Raw genomic sequence first — 24,167 nt, forward strand, 5'->3', positions numbered from 1 at the left:
AGAACACTAGAACCCCCTAAACACACACACACACACACACACACACACACACACACACACACACACACACACACACACACTCCCAGACCCAGAGTTCTGTGTCTGGTGGGCTCTTTGCAGTGGCTTATGGGGTTAAAGATGAGCCTCAGTGATGCCCAATACGCAGGCACCTTTAACTTCTCAAGGTATTTTCATTTCCATTATTTTATTCCAGCCCTGTGAGGCAGACAGGCCACACTCATCTCCTTTTCCCAGTTTGCCTAGGAAAGAGGGAAGTGGTTTCCTGCAGGGCAGAGAGAGGGGCTCGGCAGAAGCGACACTAGAGGTCCAGAGTCCGGTTCTCCATCCCTACGGTCTATAGTCGCTCACTCCTTCCATCCATTCATAAATCCTCTTTTCTTGATCTAGATGACTTCATGAAGCAAAACCGGGGCATGCTGCTTTTGTACACCCTGAAGAACCCCAGCTTCCCAGAGTACATCTTCAGCAGCGAGTGTGGCATTATGTGCCTGGACATGCACGTGGAGCATCCCTACCTGGTGGCCGTGGGCTACTATGATGGCAATGTGGCTATCTACAACCTGAAGAAGCCCCACACACAGCCGTCCTACCGGAGTTCAGCTAAATTAGGGAAGCACTCAGAGCCTGTGTGGCAGGTAAGTGTGAGGACAGCCAGAGGGAGGGAGCGGAAAGAAGTAAAGGAGTCCCCTAAAGGCCAGGCCGACCTGCAGACTTGACCTTGGGGACCTTGGGAGCTCTCTCCCTTTCCCCACAGCCCTTAGGAGACTCAAGGGGATCACCCGGAGAACATCTTCTGGGTCATAATGGCTACACAGCTGCTGACCGTGTTGATATAACTCATTGCAAAATATTCCTTCCTCTCCATTTGGTTTTAATGACTTCTACCCAGAGGAACCAGAGTTTCTCCATTCTTCAATGTGAGCTAATGATCTCAGCATCCTATGTGAATTTTCTCTTGATTTTCTTGCAACAAAGTCAGGAGACTTCTTGAGGGACCATTGAATCAAGCCCCAGGGATTCCTGGTAGCTTCCATCTTTTTAGCCTGGGCCTAGCCTCTTTTGTCAGGTATGCCTTGTAGAAAAGCAGGTTCATTCATGGCTTCCCCAAAACCAGCTGTTCTAGAACAAGGGTTATAGATATAGCACCTCCCTGCTGGGATACTCCCTTAATTTACTTATACTCATACCTGGGGTTGGGCTCCCAGAGGGTTATAATTCATGATCCTCATCAATATGCATCAAGTCAATAGACACAATTAACTCTCAGCAAAAGAAAACAAGTACAACTGCCCCCCTCCATCCCCTGCACAAAATCAGATGTGGCACTGCTGTATGTACAGTCAGCGTTTATGGGAAAGAGGAGATCAGTGTTGGAGTTCAATGGAAATTAGCTACATATATAAGATATACAGGTATCGAAGGCACCTCTCACCTCCTGGGACTGCAGAACCTAAAGATCTTTTTCTTTCTTTATGGAACCCTCGCACTGTTCCCATTGGATGTGATGTCCCTGCTCTGTGGATGGCTCATCCGGGTTCCTAAGGAGGTCCTCCACTCCACAATTCAACCCCCAATTTCCAGGGCTAACTCTCTCAAATCCATCCCCAGCTCTCTTCTCTGCTGCCAGAGGTCCATTCCTCAAGACTGCTCCTTCCCTCAAGGGACCACTTTTCTGTATCTGTGTTTGTCTCTCCTTGGACTCTCTCAAACCAGAAACTTTCAAACTACTGGTTGAATTGTGTTCCTCTGGGCAAGTAGCTGCTGGTCCTCACAGCTGTTAGAGGGGAGGGGGTAGAGAAATCTCCTTTCTTCCCTACCCCACTTCCCCCTAGGTCTTATTCCATAACTCATTCAGGATTGAAACTCCCTGGAACTCTTCAAGGTTTAGTTATTTAAAACACCCACAGGAGTGGCTAATTTGTTTGCTCAGTCAATCCCTTTGTTCCCTTCTCTGCCTCAATCAGAGAGGTGTTTGCACCTCATAAAGGTGTTAACACCTCATTACCTCATCTGTGCGACTATTTTTTGTGACTATATCTACTGAGTTGGGTCAGGGAAATCATATCCCTCCTCCCTTACACATATCTCATAGAGCCATATTTCATCATCTCATGGTCATCAAACTGAAAAGAATTTAACTTCTTAACATAACCTCTCATGCAAAACCTTTAGAGAAACATTAGCTAAATTAACCTTATCTAGTGACTTATAATAAGGGATACTTTCCAGTAACCATTGCAGTTTTTCTTCATTTTCCCCAGGCCCTTAGGATACTCCAGCTAGGCCTTTTCTTTCTCAGGGGCTGCCTAGGAAGCAGAGGGCAGTGGGTGCTCCTGTTATGGGGCAGAAGGAGGAAGAGGACTTTTTAAAACTGGGTCACCCTTTCTCCCTCAAGGAATCATCCTCATTGGACAAGAAACCATGGGGAATGGAATGGAAAGGGTTGGGAGAGGGGAGGAGGGAAGTGAGTAAGGGGGAAGGAAGGAAGGAAAGAGTCTGATACCTTAGGGAAAAACATATTTGGAATCAGGGGACCTGGGTTCGAAAACTGGCTCTGTGTTTTACTATTTGTGTGATCTTTAGGATTATTACTGAGGCTATTTTCATTATTTGATCAAATGTATGTTTATACTAAGCCACAAATTTCCCCTGATAGATAAATCTTGTTCTTGAGAGTTCCCATAAAATAGCTCCTCTAAAACATTTTGCTTATTTAATGGAGTTCAGGCTGCCAGGTACATCTTTTACCAGAGCTCAGAGCGATGGATTCAGTCAGAGGACTCAAGTTGAAATCTCAGTTCCGCTGACCCTGGACAAATCCCTCACCTCTCTGGACCTCAGTTTCTTTATCTAGAAATGAAAAGAGTGGACTGAGAGGTGTCTGCAGTCCTTTCCATTTGTATATCCTTTAAGACTAGAATGAAATAAGCTATCAGTAAGTACCAGAGAAAGGACTAGGGCCCAGATCTCCTGCCTCCTGGTCCAACTGTGAGCAAAGGACCTGGGTACTGTGGGCAGCCAAAGCCCATTTTCCCTCTTTGTGTGTGTGTCCTCAGGCAGCTTTGAACCAAGAGGCAGACTAGGGGACAGGACTGAGCTTGACCTCTGTGGGTTTGAGTGAGATGGGGAAATCAAGGAAGGGGAATGACCTCACCAGGAGAAGGGAGCTCTGGGGTTTTAAGGATGCCCAGATAATGAAGTAGACTTTCTCTCTGGTGAATGCCTGTTCCATTTAACCAGTCTTTTGGCCAGTGTGGAAGTAGCAGGGCTACTGCTCCTCCATTCCCTGATAGGTTTTTACTTTTACCATGTCTGGATCCACCATCTCTTATCTAGTAATTAAAAAAACTAAATAAATCTGCATTTATATAGCACTCTAAAGGTTACAAGGTACAGCAAGGTTACACAGTGGGATAGACTGCTAACCCTGGAATTAGGAAGACCCGAATTCAAATTTGACCTCAGACACTTACCAGCTATGTGATCCTTTTACTTAACACTGCTAACTCCTTCCCCCTTGGGGGTGGGTGGTAAAGATCCTAATCTCAGGCAGACTCATCTTAGAAAAGTCTTCTTCAGTCACAAAAGCAACTCACTTCTGTCTACACATTCACGTCCCAACCCTTACCAATGCTGACAAAACTCAGTGGAACTCATATTTATATAATGGTAGTTCTTATTCATCTTTAGTCACCTAGGGGACATAGTAGCAGATAGAGTGCTAGGCCTGGAGTCAGGAAAACCTGAGTCTTGCCCAGGTGTGACCCTGGGCAAGGCAAGACACTTAACATCTACTGTCTCAGTTTCCTCATCTGTAAAATAGGAATAATAATGATGATGATGATGATGATGATGATAATAGCACCTGCCTTGGAGGATTGCTAGGAGGCTAAAATGAGTGAATATGTGCCTTGCAAACCTTAAAGGACTATAAAATATTAGCTATTAAATGTTATGCTTTATTAAGCATTTTCCTCATAGCAGTTCTGTGAGACAGTACAAATAGTAGAATCCCTGTTTTCTGGTGGGGGAACTGAGGAATTAAGTGACCTGCCCAAATGATTCAGGATTAGTCTCCCAAGTCCTTCTGACCATAAATACATTGTGTGGCTCTTTCTGCTACCAAAAGCATGTCCAGAGGAAAGTTACCAGGACCATGAGAGAAGATGGGATAATAAATGTAAAGTGCTTTGCAAACTTTAATGTGCCATATAAATGTTAGCTATTTATTAGTAGCGCTTTATTAAACATTTTCAAACCCCGTCCTGGAAGGCTGGATTAATAGAATTAGAAATGTGTAGCCTGAAAAAGAGAAGACTTGCAGGTTGGTGTTTAGAGGGGCGGGGAAAGGAAGGGCATAGTCACCATCTTCAGGGGTCTGAAGGATTTTCCTATAAAAAAAAGAATTAAATTTATGACGGAAGACTCAGATAATTAGAGCGTCCCAAAAATGGAAGGAGCTGCCTTATGAGTAACTGAGCTTCCTGTCAGGAGATGGCTAAGCAGAGTTTAGAAAGCCCATTTGCAAGAAATATTGTAGAAAAGATTCTGGTATTGATCAATTAATCAATAAACATTTGTTAAACACCTACTATGTATCAAACACTGTACCAAGTGCTAGGATACAAAATGAGCCAACAGTCCCTGCCCTCAGGGAACTTACACTTTAAGGCAACATGCAAATAAATAAATACAAAACAAGCTATCTATAGGAGAAATAGCAGATAATATAGGAAAGGGCCTAGAATTATGAGGAGTTGGGGAAGGCTTCCTGTCAAAGGTGGGATTTTGATTGGGATTTAAAGGAAGCCAGAGAGGTTAGTAGTGACCATTCCTGCTCTCAGATTCTATGCTCCTCTGATCTCACCGATTCTACTGTCCTCCCAAGGAATGCTGGAAGAATCAAAAGCACTCCCCAGATCAGAGCTGGTTTTGCTGAATGAGAATGTTGTAATTACTGCCATGCACTGCCGGGTTGGGGAGCTCTCGCCCTGGAGACCTGCAGAGTTGCCACTCTCAGAGACCCTTTCCAGCATCCATCCCAGCAGCCCAGAGTTTCATCTTGGGCTCTTAGAGTGTCAAGGGCATTTAATTGGTTTAGAATTTAGGACTGTCCTTTTGATATGGCAAGATTTGACCCAAGGTATCTGTGGCTAATGAAGAAACCCCACACAGCATCGTCTCACTTTCCCCACCGGCTCCTAAGGGACTTCCTGGCAGATCCAGAGCATTAATGAGATTAATGAGCCTTCCTTCCATGCTCTCTGCTCACTTGTCCTATAGTGTGGACCAGGGGAAGTTAGACGAGTCATTCAATCCCATACAAATTGGAAAATAATGGCCTGCCTTCCAGCCTTCATTCATGCCTTCATTTTCTCCTCCCAGTCTCATTTTCTTCCTCTCCTTCCTATGACCAGAGAGCCTACGAAGTAGGTGGCATTCCGAATCTTAAAAGTCAAAGCCCTTGCTTTCAGCTGTGCTGGGAACAGACTGACAGGATGGAACCGGACGTCCCATTGGCCTTTTCAGGTCCCGGATTTCTCTGTTATGAGTCTACTCCCTGGGGCATCCCTTGGCTTCCCAGAGGTTGAGAGCATCTCTGCTATTTCAGGCTCACAAGGCAGGATGGAAAGCTTGACGCTTTGCTCTAAACCATTTCCAGTTTCTGAGGTCCCTCAGGTATTAAGAGGATAGAAGTGAGAGGGATCGAAAGGGTCATCTTCCTCTCCTTTCAATCCAGCCCCTAAGTCTGTACTCAGTCTCTTGGTGCACTGATCCCTGTGCTGGCCCGGACATCTGCGAAGATAGAGGAGAGGCCAGGCTCCCTAAGCTGGGGGGCCTTCACAGTCTCAATAGAGAAAAAGGCATATATATGGAGCAGAGAACAGTGGGGAACTGGGTCTGTCAGGTGCCAATGAGTGACTCAGACTGTAGGAGTTTAGAAGGAAGAGAGGGCAGAGTCAGCTACCATAATGCGCCAGGCCTTGAAGGATTAGCAGGCCAAGAAGGAGGTGAGTAGGAGAGAGTTTCCTGGTTGGAGAATGATGTCTCTCTTTCCCATGTGTGGAGGGAGATTGTCTGAGATCTCCAATTACATCTAAGGGTCAAAGGATGAACTGGGGAATTGTGTATCCCAGCTGGGTCTCAGGCCTAGTGGTTGAATTTACTTTTCAAGGCACTTTCATACGCCTAGATCATTTCATGATCTCACTCCATACTCAAAATAGCCTGTGAAGTAGGTAGGAGTCTGTATCCATTTTACAGATGGAGAAAGTGAGATTAGGAGAGAGAATTATGACCTAACTCCCCTGGGCAAGACAATGAGCTCACCATCATTTGAAATGCTCAAGGAGTAAAATCATGGCACCTGGGAGGAATATGATAGAGAGGACTTTGCATGAGGAGGGAAGTCGAAACATGCCCTTTGTTTGAATAAAAATAATGTAACAGCCAGCATTTCTGATGCCTTAAAGTTTGCAAAGCTCTTTAGATAAAGTATATCATTAGATTTTTACAGCAATTTTATGAGGTAGGTTCTAGTTTTATACCCATTTTACAGATGAGAAAATTAAGGATGAAAGCCGTCATGACTTTCCTAGGGTCATATAACTAGTAAGTGTCAGAGTTGGAAACAAAGCCTGTTTCTTTTGACTCTCCCAACATTTATTTCATTAGATCCCACTGCCTCCAGACCAGCTAAGCTAGAGTTTAAATCTGGAATCTACAAACCTCACAGAAGGTTGCCCACAAATTCCCCAAAACCTCAACCCAAGCAGTCAAAACTACCTGCAGAAATCATGAGTGGAAAATGCAATAAGAGAAATTAGGCTTGCTATCAGGGGAAACTTCCTTCCAGCTTTACAGTTAGAGCAATCCAAAAGTAGAGTGGGCAACCTTCTGAGACAACAGCATTCTCCCCTGTGAATGTCTTTAAGCAAAATCTCAATTACCAGAGATAGCAAGGTGGCTCAGTGGATAGAGACAAGAGGTCCAGAGATCCCAAATCTGGCCTTGGACACTTCCTAGCTGTGTGACCCTGGGCAAGTCACTTAACCCCCATTGCCTAGCCCTTATCCTTCTTCTGCCTTAGAATCAATATATAGTATTGATTCTAAGACACAAGGTAAGGGTTTAAAAAAAAAGCTGTTACCACTGGCAGCGTGTAGAATTCTTTTGGGGAGTGTGGTTTGGACTACAGAGCCACATAGGTCCCTTCAAACCCCAAGATGAAATGATCCTGGGATTCTGAGCTTCTTACCCCAAATTTATGCACACTTGGGCTTGATCTAACCACTATCCCACCTCTATGCCACAGTATGGCCTAATGGGTAGAAAGCTAGCCTTGGAGTCAGGACGACCTGGGTTCAAATCCTGCCTCTAACACATATTGGCTTTGGGTAAGTCAATCTCTCAGTGCTCTAGGCAACTCCTGGAATGCTGCCAGAACAGGTGCCACCCTGCCCTGAGAGAGGGAGTTAGTTTCCAGTGAAATCACAGGTCCATTTCACATCCCTCTCCCTAGCTTGAGCCCCATGAGGTTTTCTGCCTGATTATACGGCTCCTGAACAAGATCCTGAAGAAAAGGCTGTTGAGAGGCCTGGGCCTGGCACAACCACTGAACAAAGGTGCCCTTTTTAATTAATGGAAACTGGAACAAATTGCCTTCCAGCTAGATGAAGCAACATATCACCTATTTCCTACCCTCTTCCCAGCCACCACTATACACCCGTGGGGGAGGAGAGACAGAGACAGAGAGACCTACCGAGCAAGGGATACAGACTGCAACTAGAGCCCCTGAGGTCATCCCCTTCCCTCCTACCCTTGACCAGTAGCCTGGACAACTCCCAGGAAAGGGATAAGAGCTACAAAAGACCTTAAAGACCCCAGAAGAAAAAGGCTCTGGAAAAAAACAGGCTCCGAAGTAGGAGCTCTACTCTAGGCCCAATTCCCAAGACTGCTGGCTCTGCCCCAAAAAGGGACAGGCAGAAGGAACTGAGAACAGACGGGGCCTGTCATGTATGACCTCAGGGCTGGGCAGTTTAGAGGAGAACCAGTGTCAGCGTCCCTCGGCAATGGGAGGGGGTGCAGACATAGGTCTATAGATCTTAGAGCTGGATAGGGTCTTGGAGGTCCCCTAGTCCAACCCTCTCCTTTTACAACTGGGGCCCAAAAGAGGCCCACAGTGACTATCCCAAGGTCACAGAGATCTAGGGCTTAAACCCAAGTACTCTGACTCTGGTGCTAAAGTATACTGCACAATGCTGCCAAAGCCAGTCACATCATAGAGAAGGAAGCCTAGTTGGAAAAGGCTACGATCATCCATCATTCCTCCCTTGCCTCTACAGTCTGTGTGTATCCCATTAGCTTCTTGTTTTCCAAATCTGGTAGAGAGCATCGAATGACAGATCACCAAGGAAGAGAAATCCGACATGGAGAAGACATAACAAGTTTACTTGGCTTTCCCCCAGGAGCCAGGCCAGGACACTGGCTAGTCCAGGCTGCAAATGCTTGAGAGAGAGAGAGAGAGAGTTCCCTCTGTTTTCCCAGGGAGACACACTCCTATTAAAGGGGAAAGCTAACTGCATTGGGGATTTAGAGACCAGTGTTGTCTCCCTTTCAAAATTTGTCTTTGGCATCACTGTCCGCCTGCCTTGCACTGGTCCCCACCCCAGCCCCAACACAGGCATGCATTCTGGGTCCTATTCTTCCACACTGACTCACTAATCCCCACCAAGGCATCAGAAGCTAATAACAGCGTAGGATGTTCTCCTTCCCAGTGTCCTCTACTTTAATGGGTGAAGGGTCCCCCCTTTGGAAGATTTTAAGGAGTCGGAGACCCCTGTTCAACAGCCACAGTAAAGAAGGCCTTCTGTACAGATCACTGTAACAATTTCTCATGAAATCTCAGAGCTCAAAGAATGAAGCTGGGGGAAACATTTTTGGATGGGGGGTGCTCTTCTTGCTACCATCCCTTCCCCCTGGGCTCCTAGCAAAGTGAATACTGCCTAATGTGAAGTTTAGTGATTAGGGTTCTCTCAGTGACACAAGGTCTGTGGCAGGAAAGCCACATAGTCTTCTCAGGTTATGCCAAAGAAAGAAATCACTGGCCAAGGCCCTAGGTCACCTTACCAAGATTTCAGATTTACAAAGGCAGCAGATAGGCCACTGGCTTTGAAGTCCAGAAGACCCTAGTTCAAATCCTGCTTCTCGTTTATGAATCATTAGATATGTCCCTTAATTTCTATCCACCTCAGTTTTGGCACCAGAAAAAAATGGGGATAATAATAACACCTATCTCACAGGAATGAGATAATATATTCCAATGGTTTTGCAAACAAAGTACTATATAAGCGGTATGTATTGTGATGATGGTGATGGTGATGATGATGACATTGCCCAGGTTCTCTTGTTGGCCAGAAGTGAGAAATTCTCCCATTTTTCCATACTGATTTCTTCTCCTTCCTCATCAATTTATAATCAGACTCCAAAATGAAGCCACAAAACATAGTCAGTCTCTGTTTAAAAGCTTAGCTTTGAGTTCTGGTCTTGCCTTCTCTGCACATCAGCTTTACGAGAAGTGTCTAAGGAGCACCCCTAATCCTCCCATTGATGGAGACTTCAGTTCATTCATTATCACCCATGCCATTCACTCTTAGTCACTTAAAGAGTTGAGTCTACTTTGAAGCATGGGATATTTTCTCTCTCTCAAAACATATCCCAAGGGCTTAAACTGATTAGAGTTCCCACTCACATCCTAGGATCCCTTGGCACAGAAACAGAGCATGTCATTGTTAGAAACATTTTTCTGTGTTTGGTATCGGTGGTCCCTATGGACTCATACTCAGAATAGATTTGAACCCCTGGGATATGTGGATCTAACCTTCTTCACTTGGCACTACATGACTGAGCCTTCATTGGTCCTGAAATGCATAACCAAGAGGCCCAAGCACAGAGGTGATCTCACCCTTTGTAAAACAATGACCTTCGCCTAAGGAGAAGGGACACCCCAAGTCAGCTCTCTAGCACCCCACCTTCATAGGCCTTGGCCCTGAGAATTTTTTTTGACAGAGAATTGAAGGTCTGGGTCACCTCAGGAACATAGTTCCAACTTTTAGATTCTGCCTACTGCCCAGATTTTGTTTGGAAAGCCCTCTTGGGTTGTACTCTCTCTCTCTGGGCCATTGTCCAAAGGAATTTTGAAAATAAGGCTGGCATGGGCTATGATTGCATCAATGTACTGGTCTTACGAATCCCTTTAAGCCTTTATTCTTAATGTTTTGCACCTTCACAGATCTACTTCTCTTCTCCACAATTCTCTGAACTTTCCTACTGTTCCTTTCTTCTATCAGAAAAAATCCTTTCTAAATCTCAACTGGTTCCTTAGAAGACATTCCTTTTAGACCTCTCTGATTGATTCACTTTCTCTCCCCTCAGAGGCTGTTGCAAACCTTCTCTTCTCTCCTCAAACCTCCCACACTACCAGCTCTCCCAATCATTTCAGTTGAAGAACTTGCCTCATAATTTACTGAGAAAACAGAGACCATTCACTGTGATGTTCTCCCCTCTTCACTCTTCCTTTACATGAATCTCTGTTGAAGAGGTGACCCTTTTCACCAAGCCAACTCCTACATATACCCTCAGTCTCATCTTCTCTTCTCCAGAAGATTGCTCCCATTTCTCTAATCTTCCATCTATCCCCATATAATCTGATATCTCTAATATTAGATCATCTCTACTAGATAATCAAATTTCTCTAATCTTTCAATCTACTAACTTATTCCTTACTGCATTCAAACACACCCTTGCTTAAGTAACCCTCATTAGAGCCTCCCTACCAGACTATAACGGCTCAATGGATAGAGTGTAGGGGCAAGGAGTCAGGAAGACTCATCTTCCTGAGTTCAAATCTGGCCTCAGATACTTAGCTGTGTGACCCTGGGCAAGTCGCTTAACCCTATTTGCTTCAGTTTCCTCATCTATAAAATAAGCTGAAGATGGAAGTGGCAAACCACTCTTTGCTAAGAAAACCCCAAATGAGTTCATGAGGAGTTGAAAATCACTGGAAAATGACTGAATACCAGACTCTAAAATTATCAGTATTATAGCCTCTCTTTTACGACCAAGAATAGGGGCTTGGGATCACTAGACCTATGATTAAATTAGGAGAGGAAGCTCCTGAGTGAGTGAACTCCCTTTCTCCACACCTTCTCTTGATTGTCCATTCCTCAGTTTCCTTTACTGTTTCATCATCCTTATCAGTCCCCCTAACTGTGAATGTTCTCCATTCAGGGCCACTGTTCTCTTTTCTCCCTCTTATTTGGTGACTAGCCAGATCCCAAAGGGTTTAATTATCTCTATGCAGATGACTTCCAACCTGCTTTCTCTTCTGAGCTCCAATTACCTGTCTACATCTGCCTTTTAGACATTTCAAACTAGATGTTCTATAGACATATCAAACTTGTTACATCCCAAACAAAATTAATTAACTCTTTTGTTGAACTTTCTTCTCTCTTAAGGGAGAATCACCCATTATTCTACTCACCTAGGTGCTAAACCTGAGAATTATCCCCAACTCTGCTACCCCTCATTCCCGAGAGATAAACAGTTGCCAGATTTTGTCATGGCCCCCTCTACAGTGTCTCTCACTCCATCCCCATCTCCTTGCTCATACAAGTACCACTTTAGTTCAGGCCTATTCACTCTCTTGCCTAGAAAATTGCAGTGGCATTCTATTTGGTCTCTCTGCCTTAAGTCTCTCCTCCCTTTTACTCATCTTCCACAGAGATGCTAGAGTGATTGTCCCAAAGGAAAAAAAAAGTCTGACCATGTCACCCCCTCCTGCTTGGTAAATTCCAGTGGCCTCTTATTATATACTCTAGGATCAACTGTAAACTCTTCCGTTTGGCTTCTATTTAGCCTTCCAATATTATATGTCACTCCTTTCCCTGCACTCAAAGACCCACGCGGAGTGGCTTTCTTGCTGTAGCTCACACAGTGCTTCTTCTCCCACCTCCCATGTCCATGTCTTTGCACTAACTGTGCCCTGTGCCTGAAATATGTTGCCTCGTCAGTCTGCCTCTTCAAGTTCCTTAATTGCTTCAAGACTTAACTGAAGCACCACTATCTACATGAAGCGTTTCCTGATAGTCCCCCAAGTGCTAGTCCCCTCCACCCAAATTCCCCTGTATTTACCTGGTATGTATTATATTTTGTATATCCTTATTTATCCACATATTGTCTACACTTTTAGAATGTAAACTCCTTGAGGGCAGGGACTATTTCAAATTTGCCTTTATATCCCCAGCACATGAGGTGTTTAAAATAACTGCTTATTGATTGATTGATTGATTTACTGATATATTTATTCATGTTTAAGTATTAAAATTGGATGAGGGGGCAACTAGATGGTTCAGTGGATTGACAGTCAGGTCTAGAGATGGGAGGTCCTGGGTTCAAATCTGACCTATGCCACTTCTTAGCTAGATGACCCTGGGCAAGTCACTTACACTCAGTGCTACCCTCCTTGGTGAATCTTTTCCCAGTTCAAGTGCCCAGAGGGCAAATTCAAGCTGTCTGTGAGCCCTCAGATTACCAGAGACAGTTGAAGGAGAGAATGCTTGCTTTGGGTGACTGGATAGAGGGATGGGTCATGCAAAAAAGGTCCTCCTGCACTGGGAAGAGGGAGCAACTCCCTGAGTGCCAGCTATGCACATGTGCCACGTCTTTGCCAATGCTGGGCTAGGCCATCTCACTCTTCTGCCATGGGACCAATACTTAGTATTGATTCTAAGACAGAAGGTTAGGATTTTTTAAAAAATGGATGGTTTTCCCTTCCCAAAATGTTAGTAGAATTTACATCCTAAAAGAACCAGAAAGGGTTAATGTATAACGCAAAGGAATAAAGCTCTAATGATGGACTTTCAGGCACTTTCTCAGGCTAACCTGATCAGAGCTCCTCACTTCAAGCCACATACTGTAGGTGACCACGTACCTTCACGTGGAGCCATACCTGAATCTATCTGTCTAAATCACACCACACGAAGCAGGGTATCTGATACTTGTGGTATTCTCAGAGGGGAGATAATGTGACAGAGATATTAACTAAATTTTCTCCTACACCAAAGGGAGAGGGGACGGCCCTCTACTCTCAGCTCCCATCAGTTCTGGCCCTAGTGAAGACTCAGAAGGCTCCTTATCTCCCCTCCAGGTGTCCTCAGACCCTCATCTTCTTTCTCTTGGATGAGTGAGGTATGGGACCCCAAACTGAACGACTTAGAACCCAGAAGCTCTCTTTGACACTCCATTTACTAGCAGGTTCAAAATCTGAGGGCAGAAGACTTGGTTGGAATCTGATGCAGGGGAAACCTCTGCCAAGCAGGGCCCCCAAAGGCTCTGAATGAACTCTGAACTACCTGGAACACATTTTAATTCTAGTGCAGGGATTGTGTGTCCAGGCATGGTCTTAATTCCTCATTGCTACCTTCATTCCCACATTGAGAAGGTTTCCCTGTACACACAGTATAAACACCATTAATGTTGCAAACAAATATCTATAAAAGAAACACCATTAAAGTAGAAACACACATTAATGCCACTTTTGAAGGTGACTGATTGAATGAAGGCACATACACATGAGCTGTGCCTTGAACTTAACCTTTAAAGGAGAGAACAGAGACCTATTCGAGGAAGACACAGAGGACAGAGAACAGAAGGATGGTGCATAGAGCCCTGAGAGGAAAGAAGAAACCTGAATATCCATGTAGGGACTCACCCACATCACCATTTAGGAGTTCCTGGACCAAACCTCCTAGAGGGAAGAGGAGCACTTTCTGGACAATACTGTGTTCTTGGACCAAGCAGAGGAGCTGCAGGACAAAGCAGAAGCCAGAGCCAAGGGACAAAACCACAGTATGGTGCAATAAACTTGGACTTTTGCTTTTAACTAGCACTGAGGATTATGTGGACCATGTATGTCTCTATCAACCCTGAATTTATTTCTTCTTTTTGGGATCCCTAACCACATCAGGAAGGCTATATAGTTCCTTAGAAAGGTTAGAGGAAATCTTGCTTGTCTCTTCAGCAATATTGAGCTCTTTCCCCTTTTCTAGAGACCCAGCCAGGGTATTACTGTGGGTCAAGAGGTAACTGTATAGATCCCAAGAAGGAGATAAGAAGTTGACTCTTTCAAGACCCCCAAGGACTTTTCTCTTTATAGAGACTATGTGCTTTAATGAGAACTGAAAGAACTTTTTTTAAAAGTCCTAGAAAATGAGCTGTGGGGGCAGCTAGGTGGCCCAGTTAGTGGATAGAGAACCAGGCCTGGAGATAGGAAGTCCTGGATTCAAATGTGACCTCAGAGATTTCCTAGCTGTGTGACCCTGGGCAATTAACCCCCATTGTCTAGCCTTTACTGCTCTTCCAACTTAGAACCTGTACATAGTATTGATTCTAAGATAGATAGATGGATGAATGGAAAGAAGGAAAGGAAGGAATGGGAAGGAAGGAAAAGGAAAGGGAGAAAGAAAAGAGAGGAAGAAGAGAGGGGGGAAGAGATGAAGAGAGGAGAGGAGAGGAGAGGAGAGGAGAGGAGAGGAGAGGAGAGGAGAGGAGAGGAGAGGAGAGAGGAGAGGAGAAATGACAGGAGAGAAAGAGATTCTGCCAAGATTGAAGCTATTTCTGGGTGGGAATAAAAGCCTCTCCCACAAGAGAGAGATGGAGATTCAGAGAGAGAAATTGAGGCAGACAGAGAGAGAAAGAGACAGAGATTGTGAGAGATTTCCCCAAGGTTGAAGCTGCTTTGGATAAACTCGGAGCTTCAGTTCCATGCCACAAGCTGCAGCAGATTTAGGTGTGAAAGGCCAGGACTCCAGCAGTTTCAATTTCCTCCTAAACTCTCAGCCTCTCATTCGGGTGGCCGCTACCACATTTATGATGAGACTTTGAAGCTTTGGTCTCTTGGTCCAGGCATGCTAGGTTTCAGGAAAATGCTTTTAACTGGGAGGAAAAGACACATTTTTCTACCCTCTAAGTTCTGAAGAACAAGAATACAACTCTGTTACAGAGAGCTAACCATAACAACCACAATTATTCATTCCGATCCTGCAATAGTTGACACAAGATTCCGTCCCTTCCTCACCAATTGGTGGTGATTTTTTACCACTGCTTAATCTAACCCTGCTTTCCCCTTCAAGATTAAGAATGCATCTTTTGGATTCATCCTGAGCCTTTAAAGCAGGAGTTAGGCCCTGGGGACGGAGCCTCATCATGGCTCTGGTACTTTTGGCCCATTTCTAATAGGAAACCTTTGCCAAGGGCTTCCTTCCAGCCTTTGATCTTCCTTTCTCACAACCATACAGCTATTCATCCTGCTTAAGCTGTTAAACTAATGAGAGAGACGGCTTTATTTGGCCTCCTAGCATTGGAACCTGGTCCCGGCCCTGTGCTCTGTGATTCCTTTCGCTGCTTCTTCATGACAGAGATGATAAAGGAGCAGTCACATAGCGTTGTGATCCAATCCTTTTTCATGAGCCTCTCCTGAACTTACTGCTTCTGACCCACTGCATTTCCCCAGCCAGCCAGCTTCTCAGTTCCTCCAAGCTCCCTGCACCTCCCCCCCCCCCAATCAGGTATCTAGCTGCTAAGTGTTCTGTGAAATAAAATTTCCATTCTGTGCCTAAGCTTGCTCATTAAACACTTCTTTTAGCAGCTCCCCTGCAACTTTAACAGCCTGGCCTCTGGCACCGCCTGTCCCCTTTTAAAGAGCCTGCGTCCCATTACATAGTACATAACTCTTTAAAAAAAGAAAAGAAAAAGCAGATACATTTAAACAGGGCACAGCAAGGATTTTAAATAGAGATATAAAGCAGTTTCTTCACCCCAGGACCTAACTTCACACTTCCTGCAGGTATAATACAACCTTTTCCCAATTCTCCTGAGCAAACAAACTAGGGTCATAGCTGTCCTGAAATGTGTCAGTCCAAATGGAAAATGCTTCTATGTTAAGAATGTCTTCCCGAGGGGGCAGTTGGTTGGCTCACTGGATAGAGAGTCAGGCCCAGAGATGGGAGGTCCTGGCTTCAAATGTGACCTCAGACACTTCCCAGTTGTGTGACCCTGGGCAAGTCACTTAACCCCCATTGCCTAGCCCTTATTGCTCTTCTGCCTTGGAACTAATAATCAGGATTGATTCTAAGACAGAAGGTAAAAAACAAATTTATTAATGTTTTCCCAACTGCCCTTTCTATCTCACTGTTGCAGTCTATTTGTTGGTTGTTGTGTTTCAAGGTGAGTGTTTTCATGGGATTTAGAACTGAAAGGCACAGGGTACGGCTAGGTGGCTCAGTGGATTGAGAGTCAGGCTCAGCAACAATAAGAGGTCCTGAGTTCAAATTTGACCTCAGACACTATCTAGCTATGCCACCCTGGAAAAGTCACTTAACCCCATTTGCCTAGCCCTGACAGCTCTTCTGCCTTGGAACCAATACACAGGATTGATTCTAAAACAGAAGGTAAGGGTTTAAAAAAAAAGAGTTGAAAGGCACCTTAAAGATTATTCAGTCACAGGATCATAGATTCAGAGTAGGAAGGAACCTAGAAGTCCAATGGGTTCAACCTCTCCATTTTACAAATAAAGAAACTAAGGTGAAGAAAGGTTAAGTAACAACTCATGGTCACATAGCTAGTAGGTATCAAGAGGCAGGATTTGAACCCAGGTCTTCCTGGGCCACATCCCATCCACTACCTCCTGCTGCCTCTCTGGGGCCATGTCTCCTAGGCTGCTATAGTTGCATGTGATAGGCACCACATTCAGGAACAGAGTCAGTGCAATGCTAATTCTCCATTTCTATAATTTATACTCCTTTTGGGTCAGACCTCTGGTCCTCCCTATTCAGTTTCTCCTTTCTCTCCTTTTCATTCCTCTTCCCCTTCTCTCACCTCTTCTTCTAAACCTCTCCTGACCTTCCCCCTCCCCCGCCTAACCTTCCTTCATAAAATGACTTGGCCATTGCTAATTCTTTAAGTTTTTAGAATTAAGACTCTTCCAGAAGATGTGAGAAACATCTTGTGCTACCCTGCTTTTTTGCATGAAATTGTGCTGACTCACTGACACCTTCAATAATCCCTTCTTCACTAATAGCTTTAATTATATACATTAGCCCTTCCTTCTTGGTCTACCCTCACAGACCCTGCTTGTGGTAGGCACCGAATGAGGACCCAGCTATGGGTTGTCATTCGATGGCAGTCATCGAGGACTCCATAGCTGTAACCACCATTACTCCAAAATACAAAGGGCGTTGGGCAAGAGAATGCTGGGGCAGCCTGTCCCCACTACTAAAGACAATGTGGAATGCTGTGTGTCACACTGTCTGTGTCCAGATTGTGGTAGTTTAGGCGAATCATCTTCATAATTTAAAAAACCAACCCTCCCCCATATCTATGTAGTACTTTGCCCATTTCAGAATCCATGCTCTGATTTGAAGTGTGGTTATTGCCACTTGGCAGCTTGGGAAATTTCCCAGAGCTACCCAGGGGAGAATCTAGAATCTACCCAGGAGAGAGTCTTCCTAGAGAAAAAAATGGCTCATGTTTTGAGTCCTTGAGACCCCAATCCCACAAGGTGCCTATGGGGGGAAGGATTCCTTATCAAGTAGAGGAAGGGCTAGAACCTTCCTTTCATTCCCTTGAGAAAATATTGCAGCCAGTTTTTGAGTGTAAGTTTTGGAAGGATGAAGAGAATTGGGCTCCTTAAGATATGATGAAGTAGGAGTTCTTTGCATTCTAAATGAGTGACTGGGACTAAATGACTTTGAGTATAAAAGATGCTTCGTTTTCTCTACATGAATTTAGATAGTCCATCTAGCTTGTCAGCCAGCTCATCCTGTATTTAGACCAATGGCTCTGTCTTCCAAAAGCAAATGGACCTTAGCCTAGACACAAGGGGCTCCCCTACCTTCTGAGGAGAGGAGAGGAGAGGAGAGGAGAGGGGAGAGGAGGAGGCTGCCTACCTGTGGATTCAGGAGCTTAGGAAAATTACATGGGAAAGGGATTATTAAATAGTATTTTGAATTGGTAAGTGTTTGAGGAATCCAAGAAATGGCTTAGTAGAGAGAAGGAAGATCAGGCTGGACAAAAGATTCATTTTGTCACTTTCAAATGTGGTTTGTCTAATTCCCCATTATTCTGTTTCCATGAACTCAAGCCCAAAATATCCAGTCATACCCTAGAAGTGACTGGATGAAAGGGAAGGGTGACAGGAGTGAAACTAGGCAGGCAACAACCAAGGAAGGAGCCAGTAGAGAAGAGAGGGAAGGAGGAGGGAGAGACAAAAATGAAGAGGGAGAGAACAAATGGAGAAAGAAGGGGAAGAGAAAGAAGGAGGGAGAGAGAAAGAAGGAAGGGAGAGAAGGATAAAGGAAACAAGAGAAGGAAATAGAAAAATAAGGAGAGAAAAATTACATGAGGAAAGGAAGAAAAAGAGAATGGGATAAAAAAAAAGAGAGAGAAGAAAGGAGAGGAAGACCTGGAACACCAGAGATCTAGGGGGAATGATCATAATTCTTAGTCAATTGGAATAATTTTCTATGCTGCATTTTTTATCAATAACATAAAATAAAAAGAGTTGTGTAACTGGGCCAGGTTGAATGGGGCAATGAAAGACAGTATGGGTATGGGAGATGTGGCTCATTGGCCCCTTGGGCAGGGAGTTAAGGAAGGAGCAACACATAACAGCCTCCAGCACTACCCTGCTTTACCTCCACCCATACTTTTTATCCATACTATCAGCCAGGTTCAGCTGGAACAGGAAGTTGAAAGAAGTACCCATTCCCCAGCAAGGATGAGGCTGTTCACATGAGAAAGGTCTGGGTGTCCATAGCCATTGAACTAACCTTCTCTCACCTTACTCTTGGGATTAGAGAGAGGGCATCCAAGCAGGAGGTCCAAAGTCAACCATGCTAGGCTTATAGGTGTGACTGAGAGGAGCTCAATCTCCTTTACAAGGAAGACTGTCAGAGCCAGCCTAGGCAACTGCCTGGGGATTTTAGCTAAACACATTCTCAGTCTGAACCAACTGTAATGAGGCAGCCCCCCCCCCCATCAAAAAAAATAATAATGCCATCATAGACCAAAACTAACTAAAACTCTAGTGGCCTGAACTCTGCCCTTTGTCCTCTGTCTCAGTCAGACCACATTTAGAATATTAGGTTCAGTTCTGAGAACTTGAACAAACTAGAGGTTTTCCGGCAAAAGTTAGTTAGGAGAGTGAAAGGCCTGGAAATCAAGTCCAATGAAGGATGCTTGAGACATGTAAAGAAGCTGAACCTAGAGAATACTACCTATGCTCTATATCTATGTAGTAAACCAGACACCACAGAGAATATCTATGATGAAGGAAGAATAGTAGAAGAAATAACCAGACTTTCATAGAAGACAAACAAGAATAGCTGCCATTTTGTTGTTCAGTCATTTCCAACTCTCTAGAACCCCATTTGTTTTTTTTCTTAGCAAAGACACTGGAGTGGTTTGCCATTTTCCTCTCCAGCTCACTTTAAAGATGAGGAAACTAAGGCAAACAGGGTGAAGTAACTTGCCCAGGGTCAGATAGCTAGTGTTTAAGACCAGATTTGAACTCTGGAGAATGAGTCTTCCTGACTGCAGGCTATCTAGTCCAGCTACCATTTGTATAGTACCTTAAGGCTTGCAAAGTGCTTTGCAAATATCATTTCATCTGATCCTCACAACAACCCTGGGATATGGGTATTATTATTATCTTAATTTTATTGAAAGGAAGGCAAAGCTCAAAGGGGTTGCATGATATCTCTGGGATCACAGAACTAGTGTCTGAAGTAGGAATTTGAACCCAGATCTTCTCTGGGAGAATAAAACTTCAAAGGGACAGCATGGGTAATTAGGGAGGAGAAAGTAGAATAATGTCATATTAAGAATGTGAAGAAATCCAGAAATGGAGATAGGAGGAATAGAGCATGGTGGAGAGCATTGGGGCAAAGATCAATGAAGGCAGAAACAGAATGCTCTATCAGGGTATATTATAGACCACCAGGACAGAAAGATGAAACGGATGAGAAGTTTGTGAGACAGATAACAAGCCCAGTATTGCAGCATAATATTATAGTATTGGGGGGGGGAGATAATTCAATTATTCAGAAGGAAGGAAGGAAGGTCTATTCCAGATCCAGTTTCTACCAACATAAATTATAGGAGCATTGAGCAAAATTGGTCACCCTATCCTAGAATTTTTGAGAGGGAGATGGAAGTTGAGCAAAGTCTGACATGTCCTAAATTTGGGGAGAACATATTTCAGGGTTCAGAAAAAGGGTAGGTAGAATACCATGGATTAAAAATTCTAGGATGAAGTCAATCCAGAAGATAGGAATTTGGCGCTTTCAAGAGTGAGCCAGTGGGTGACTCGATGAGTTGAGAGCTAGTCCTAGAGATAGGAAGGAAGTCCTGGGTTCAAATGTGGCCTCAGACACTTCCTAGCTTTGTGATCCTGGGCAAGTCACTTAACCCCCATTGCCTAGTCCTTATTACTTTTCTGTCCTGGAACCAATACTCAGTATTTATTCTAAAATAGAAGGTAAAGGCTTTTTAAAAATGTGTTTACATATATATATATATATACATATTGTATACATATATAATATAAAGTAAGCCATATATATGGTAAATAGGAACTACCAGAGAAAAACCACTAGAATTAAAATGGATTGGGAAGGCTGCAGAAGGTGGGATTTTAGTTGGGACTTGAAGCCAAGGAGGTCACTAGTTGGAGCAGAGGAGGGAGAGCATGCCTGTGAATGCACAGGGAACTCAGCAATCAAGTTAGATTTTTTAAAAGAATGTACAGACAATGGACTTAGGGGCAGGCAATGGAAAAGGAGTACAAAAGTGTGGCAAGATTGTTTAGGAACAGCATCAGGAGTGATAAACTCAGAACGAGAGGCTGATTAGGAAAGCTAAGGACAGCATAAAGGGAAGCTTGGGTTTGGGGAAAAGAGGAGGATCAAAGAAAGACTCAGGAAGGATAGACAACAGAGAAAAGAAAGAGCCTCTTAATTCTTCTTTTACTTTTTTTCTTTGCCAAGGAGAATAACCTCTGAACTGAAAAAAGATAGAACAAGGGACTACTTGGAAATGGCTAGCAATACAGGTAGGGCAATAGTGAAAGAGCACTAGCTGCCCAGGAGGAACTCAAGTCACCGGGTGGAGATAAATGACATGTTTTCAAAACTGACAGCTGTGATTGCTGAGCCCTGAAAGATTGGACAAGTAGAAAAGGAACTGCAGGATTGGAAAAGGGAAAATATGGTCCCAATTTTCTAAGAAGGGAAGTGAATAGAGTCTACAGGCTCAAGGTCAGTGAACTAGACTCCAATTCTGGCAGAATTCTAGATTGCATCATTAAAGGAACCAGTTGTGAACATATAAGAAAGCAGAAATTGCAAACCTTCATGGGGCAGCTAAGTAGCTCAGTGGATTGGCAGCCAGGCCTAGAGAAGGGAAATCCTGGGTTCGAATCTGACCTCAGACACATCCTAACTGGGACTTTAGGCAAATCATTTAATCCCCCTTTGTCTAACTTTTACCATTCTTCTGCCTTGGAATCGATACATGATATTAATTCTAAATTGTAAGGTGAGAGAGGAGAGGAGGAACCAAGCCTGGAGACAGGAAGACCTAGGTTCAAATCTAGCCTAAGACACTCCCTAGCTGTGTCACCCTGGGCAAATCATTTAACCCCCTCTGTTTAACCCTTACCACTCTTGGGACAAATGCACAGTATTGATTCTAATATGGGAGGTAATGGTTTAAAAAAAAAAGAATTGATACTAAGACAGAAGGTAAGGGTTTATAAGGGTTTAAGAGAGAGAGAAACAGATAAGGGTTTGAGAGTGAGAGAGAGTCCAGCATCAGAGAAATGATAATCCCACTGTACTCTACCTCGTTCATAGCTAGAGCATCCTGTTCAGTTCTAGTAGCCACGTAAGCAGGTGACCATCCAGAGGTGAGCAGCCAGGATAGTAAGGAACCATGATTTTATGCCATATAGGAGAAGTTGCATGAAATGAGGGTTTTTAACATGAAGATAAGATAGTTGTCTACAAGTATTTGAAGAGCCATCCTTCAAGTGTTTGAGAAACTAGACTCACTCTTTTTTCCCCCAAACTTTTACCTTTTGTACTAGTATTACTTATAAGATAGAAGAGCAGCAAGGGCTAGGCATTGGGGGTTAAATGACTTGCCCAAGGTCACATAGCTAGGAAAAGTGTCTAAGGCCACATTTGAACCCAGGTCCTCCTGACTCCAGGCCTAGCTCTCTATCCAATGAACCTAGCCATCCCTGAGACTCTTATTCCCAAAGAATAATTCACATGTAATGAGTGAAAGTTGAAAAAACAACATTTAGGCTTTCAGACTTTATAAAAGGAAAAAAATATCCTAAAAACTACACATGCCCAAAAATGGAACAGGGAATTGCTTGAAGCAATTTGGTTAGAATTGCTAGTTCTAAATGCCAAAAGCAGTTTGGTAAAAAAAAAAATTTACACCAGAATATTATATCATGCCCTACAAGAAGTTCCAAATGGATCTTTAACTTAAATATGAGGTTGCATAATTTATTTAAAAATAAAGGAAAATGGCAGTGTGACCCTGGATAAGTCATTTAACCCCTATTGCCTAACCCTTATTACCATTCTGCTTGGAACTAACACATAGTATTGAAAATGAGATGGACGTTTTAAATATATATTATATATATTAAAAATAAATAAGATAAAGGAAAAAGTAGGCCTCACAACCATAGCTAAAGTCAGGTTTCTTAACCAAGTGAGGGTTAGAAATGATCCTAAAAAGCAAAAAGACAATTTGATTACATACAATTGTAAAACCTTTGTATGAATAAAATCATCAGAGCTAGAATTAGAAGGAAACTGTACATCAAGGGAAGTCTTTGCATCAGTTATCAGTAAAGCCTAGCAGCCAAGACATATAGGGAACGAATATAAATCTATAAGACAAAGAGAAAATTGCCAATAAATAAATAGAACCAGAATATTCATTCATTTCTAAAAGTTGTAAACAATTCACAGCCACATGAAAGCCAGTTCCAACTCACTAATGATAAATGCACATAGAAAACAACTCTAAGGTTTTATATATTAGATATATATCTAATATAATAACTTATATCTCACATCCAGGATATTGGCAGAGAGGGAAAAGGATGAAAATAGTTAGTGTTAGAAGGGCTAAAAAACAGGTGTCACACTAATAATACACTGCAGGTAAAGTTGCACCTTAGTTTAACCTTTTGGGAAGGCAATTTGCTTTAAAAAATTAAAAAAAACAAGGGTTACTGAAATGCCCAGATCCAGAGATCCCACTGTTAGCCAGGTAGTCAAAGGAAGTAAAAGAGAGAACAAAAAGGTCCTACATTTACTAAAATCTTCCTAGCGGCACATTTTACAATAGTGAAGGACAAGAAACAAAATGAGAAGAATCAGTGCACAAACTGTGGTACTCAAATGTAATGAAATAAATATCATTGCACCTCATGGCCCAGTGGAAAGACTAATAAGACCAGAGTCCAGATCCCAGTTCTGCTATTTACTGCCTGTTTCGCATTGGACAAGTTATTTAATCTCTCTGAGCCTCAGTTCCCTGCATCTGCAAAATAAAGGGCCTGGAGTTACCTCTAAGGTCTCTCGTAGCCCAAACCACTAGTCCATGACTTCATCTGGGAAGACATCCAACTGATGCAGAGTAAGCAGAACCAGGAAAACAATGCCTACCCACTTGACTAGTATAATGTAAAATAAAAGAGCAATAAAGCAAATATGGGTGTTGTATAAATATAATGGCTAACCTTGGCTCCTTGAAAAAGATAAGGAAATGCACAACACCCCCCCTTCCTTGGAAAGATGGCGAAGCATGGAGGTGGAGGGTCGCATACACTTGCAGGCTCTCATTATGCTGGTCGGTTTTGCTGAACTATTTTTCTTTATTGTAAGGAAATGTTCACTGGGAATGGGTGAGTGAGAAATGCAAAAATTATTGTGTTTTTAAAATAGAATTCATCAGGAAGGCTTCTTTTCTTTAAAAAAAAAAAAAGCCCTAACCTGTCT

At 43.4% G+C, this 24,167-nt stretch overlaps 1 protein-coding gene across 2 annotated transcripts in view; it reads left to right on the forward strand.

The window, feature by feature from the left end:
- Window positions 1–24,167, forward strand: part of DNAI1 (dynein axonemal intermediate chain 1) — a 314,390-nt gene that overhangs the window by 235,074 nt on the left and 55,149 nt on the right. For both annotated transcript variants that reach the window (XM_001378802.5, XM_056805993.1), the window contains one exon: window positions 409–656. In XM_001378802.5, coding sequence (XP_001378839.3) covers window positions 409–656 — 248 coding nt within the window. The remainder of the gene's footprint in view (window positions 1–408; window positions 657–24,167) is intronic.

Source organism: Monodelphis domestica, chromosome 7 (genome assembly GCF_027887165.1).
Source record: "Monodelphis domestica isolate mMonDom1 chromosome 7, mMonDom1.pri, whole genome shotgun sequence".
Taxonomy (NCBI): domain Eukaryota; kingdom Metazoa; phylum Chordata; class Mammalia; order Didelphimorphia; family Didelphidae; genus Monodelphis; species Monodelphis domestica.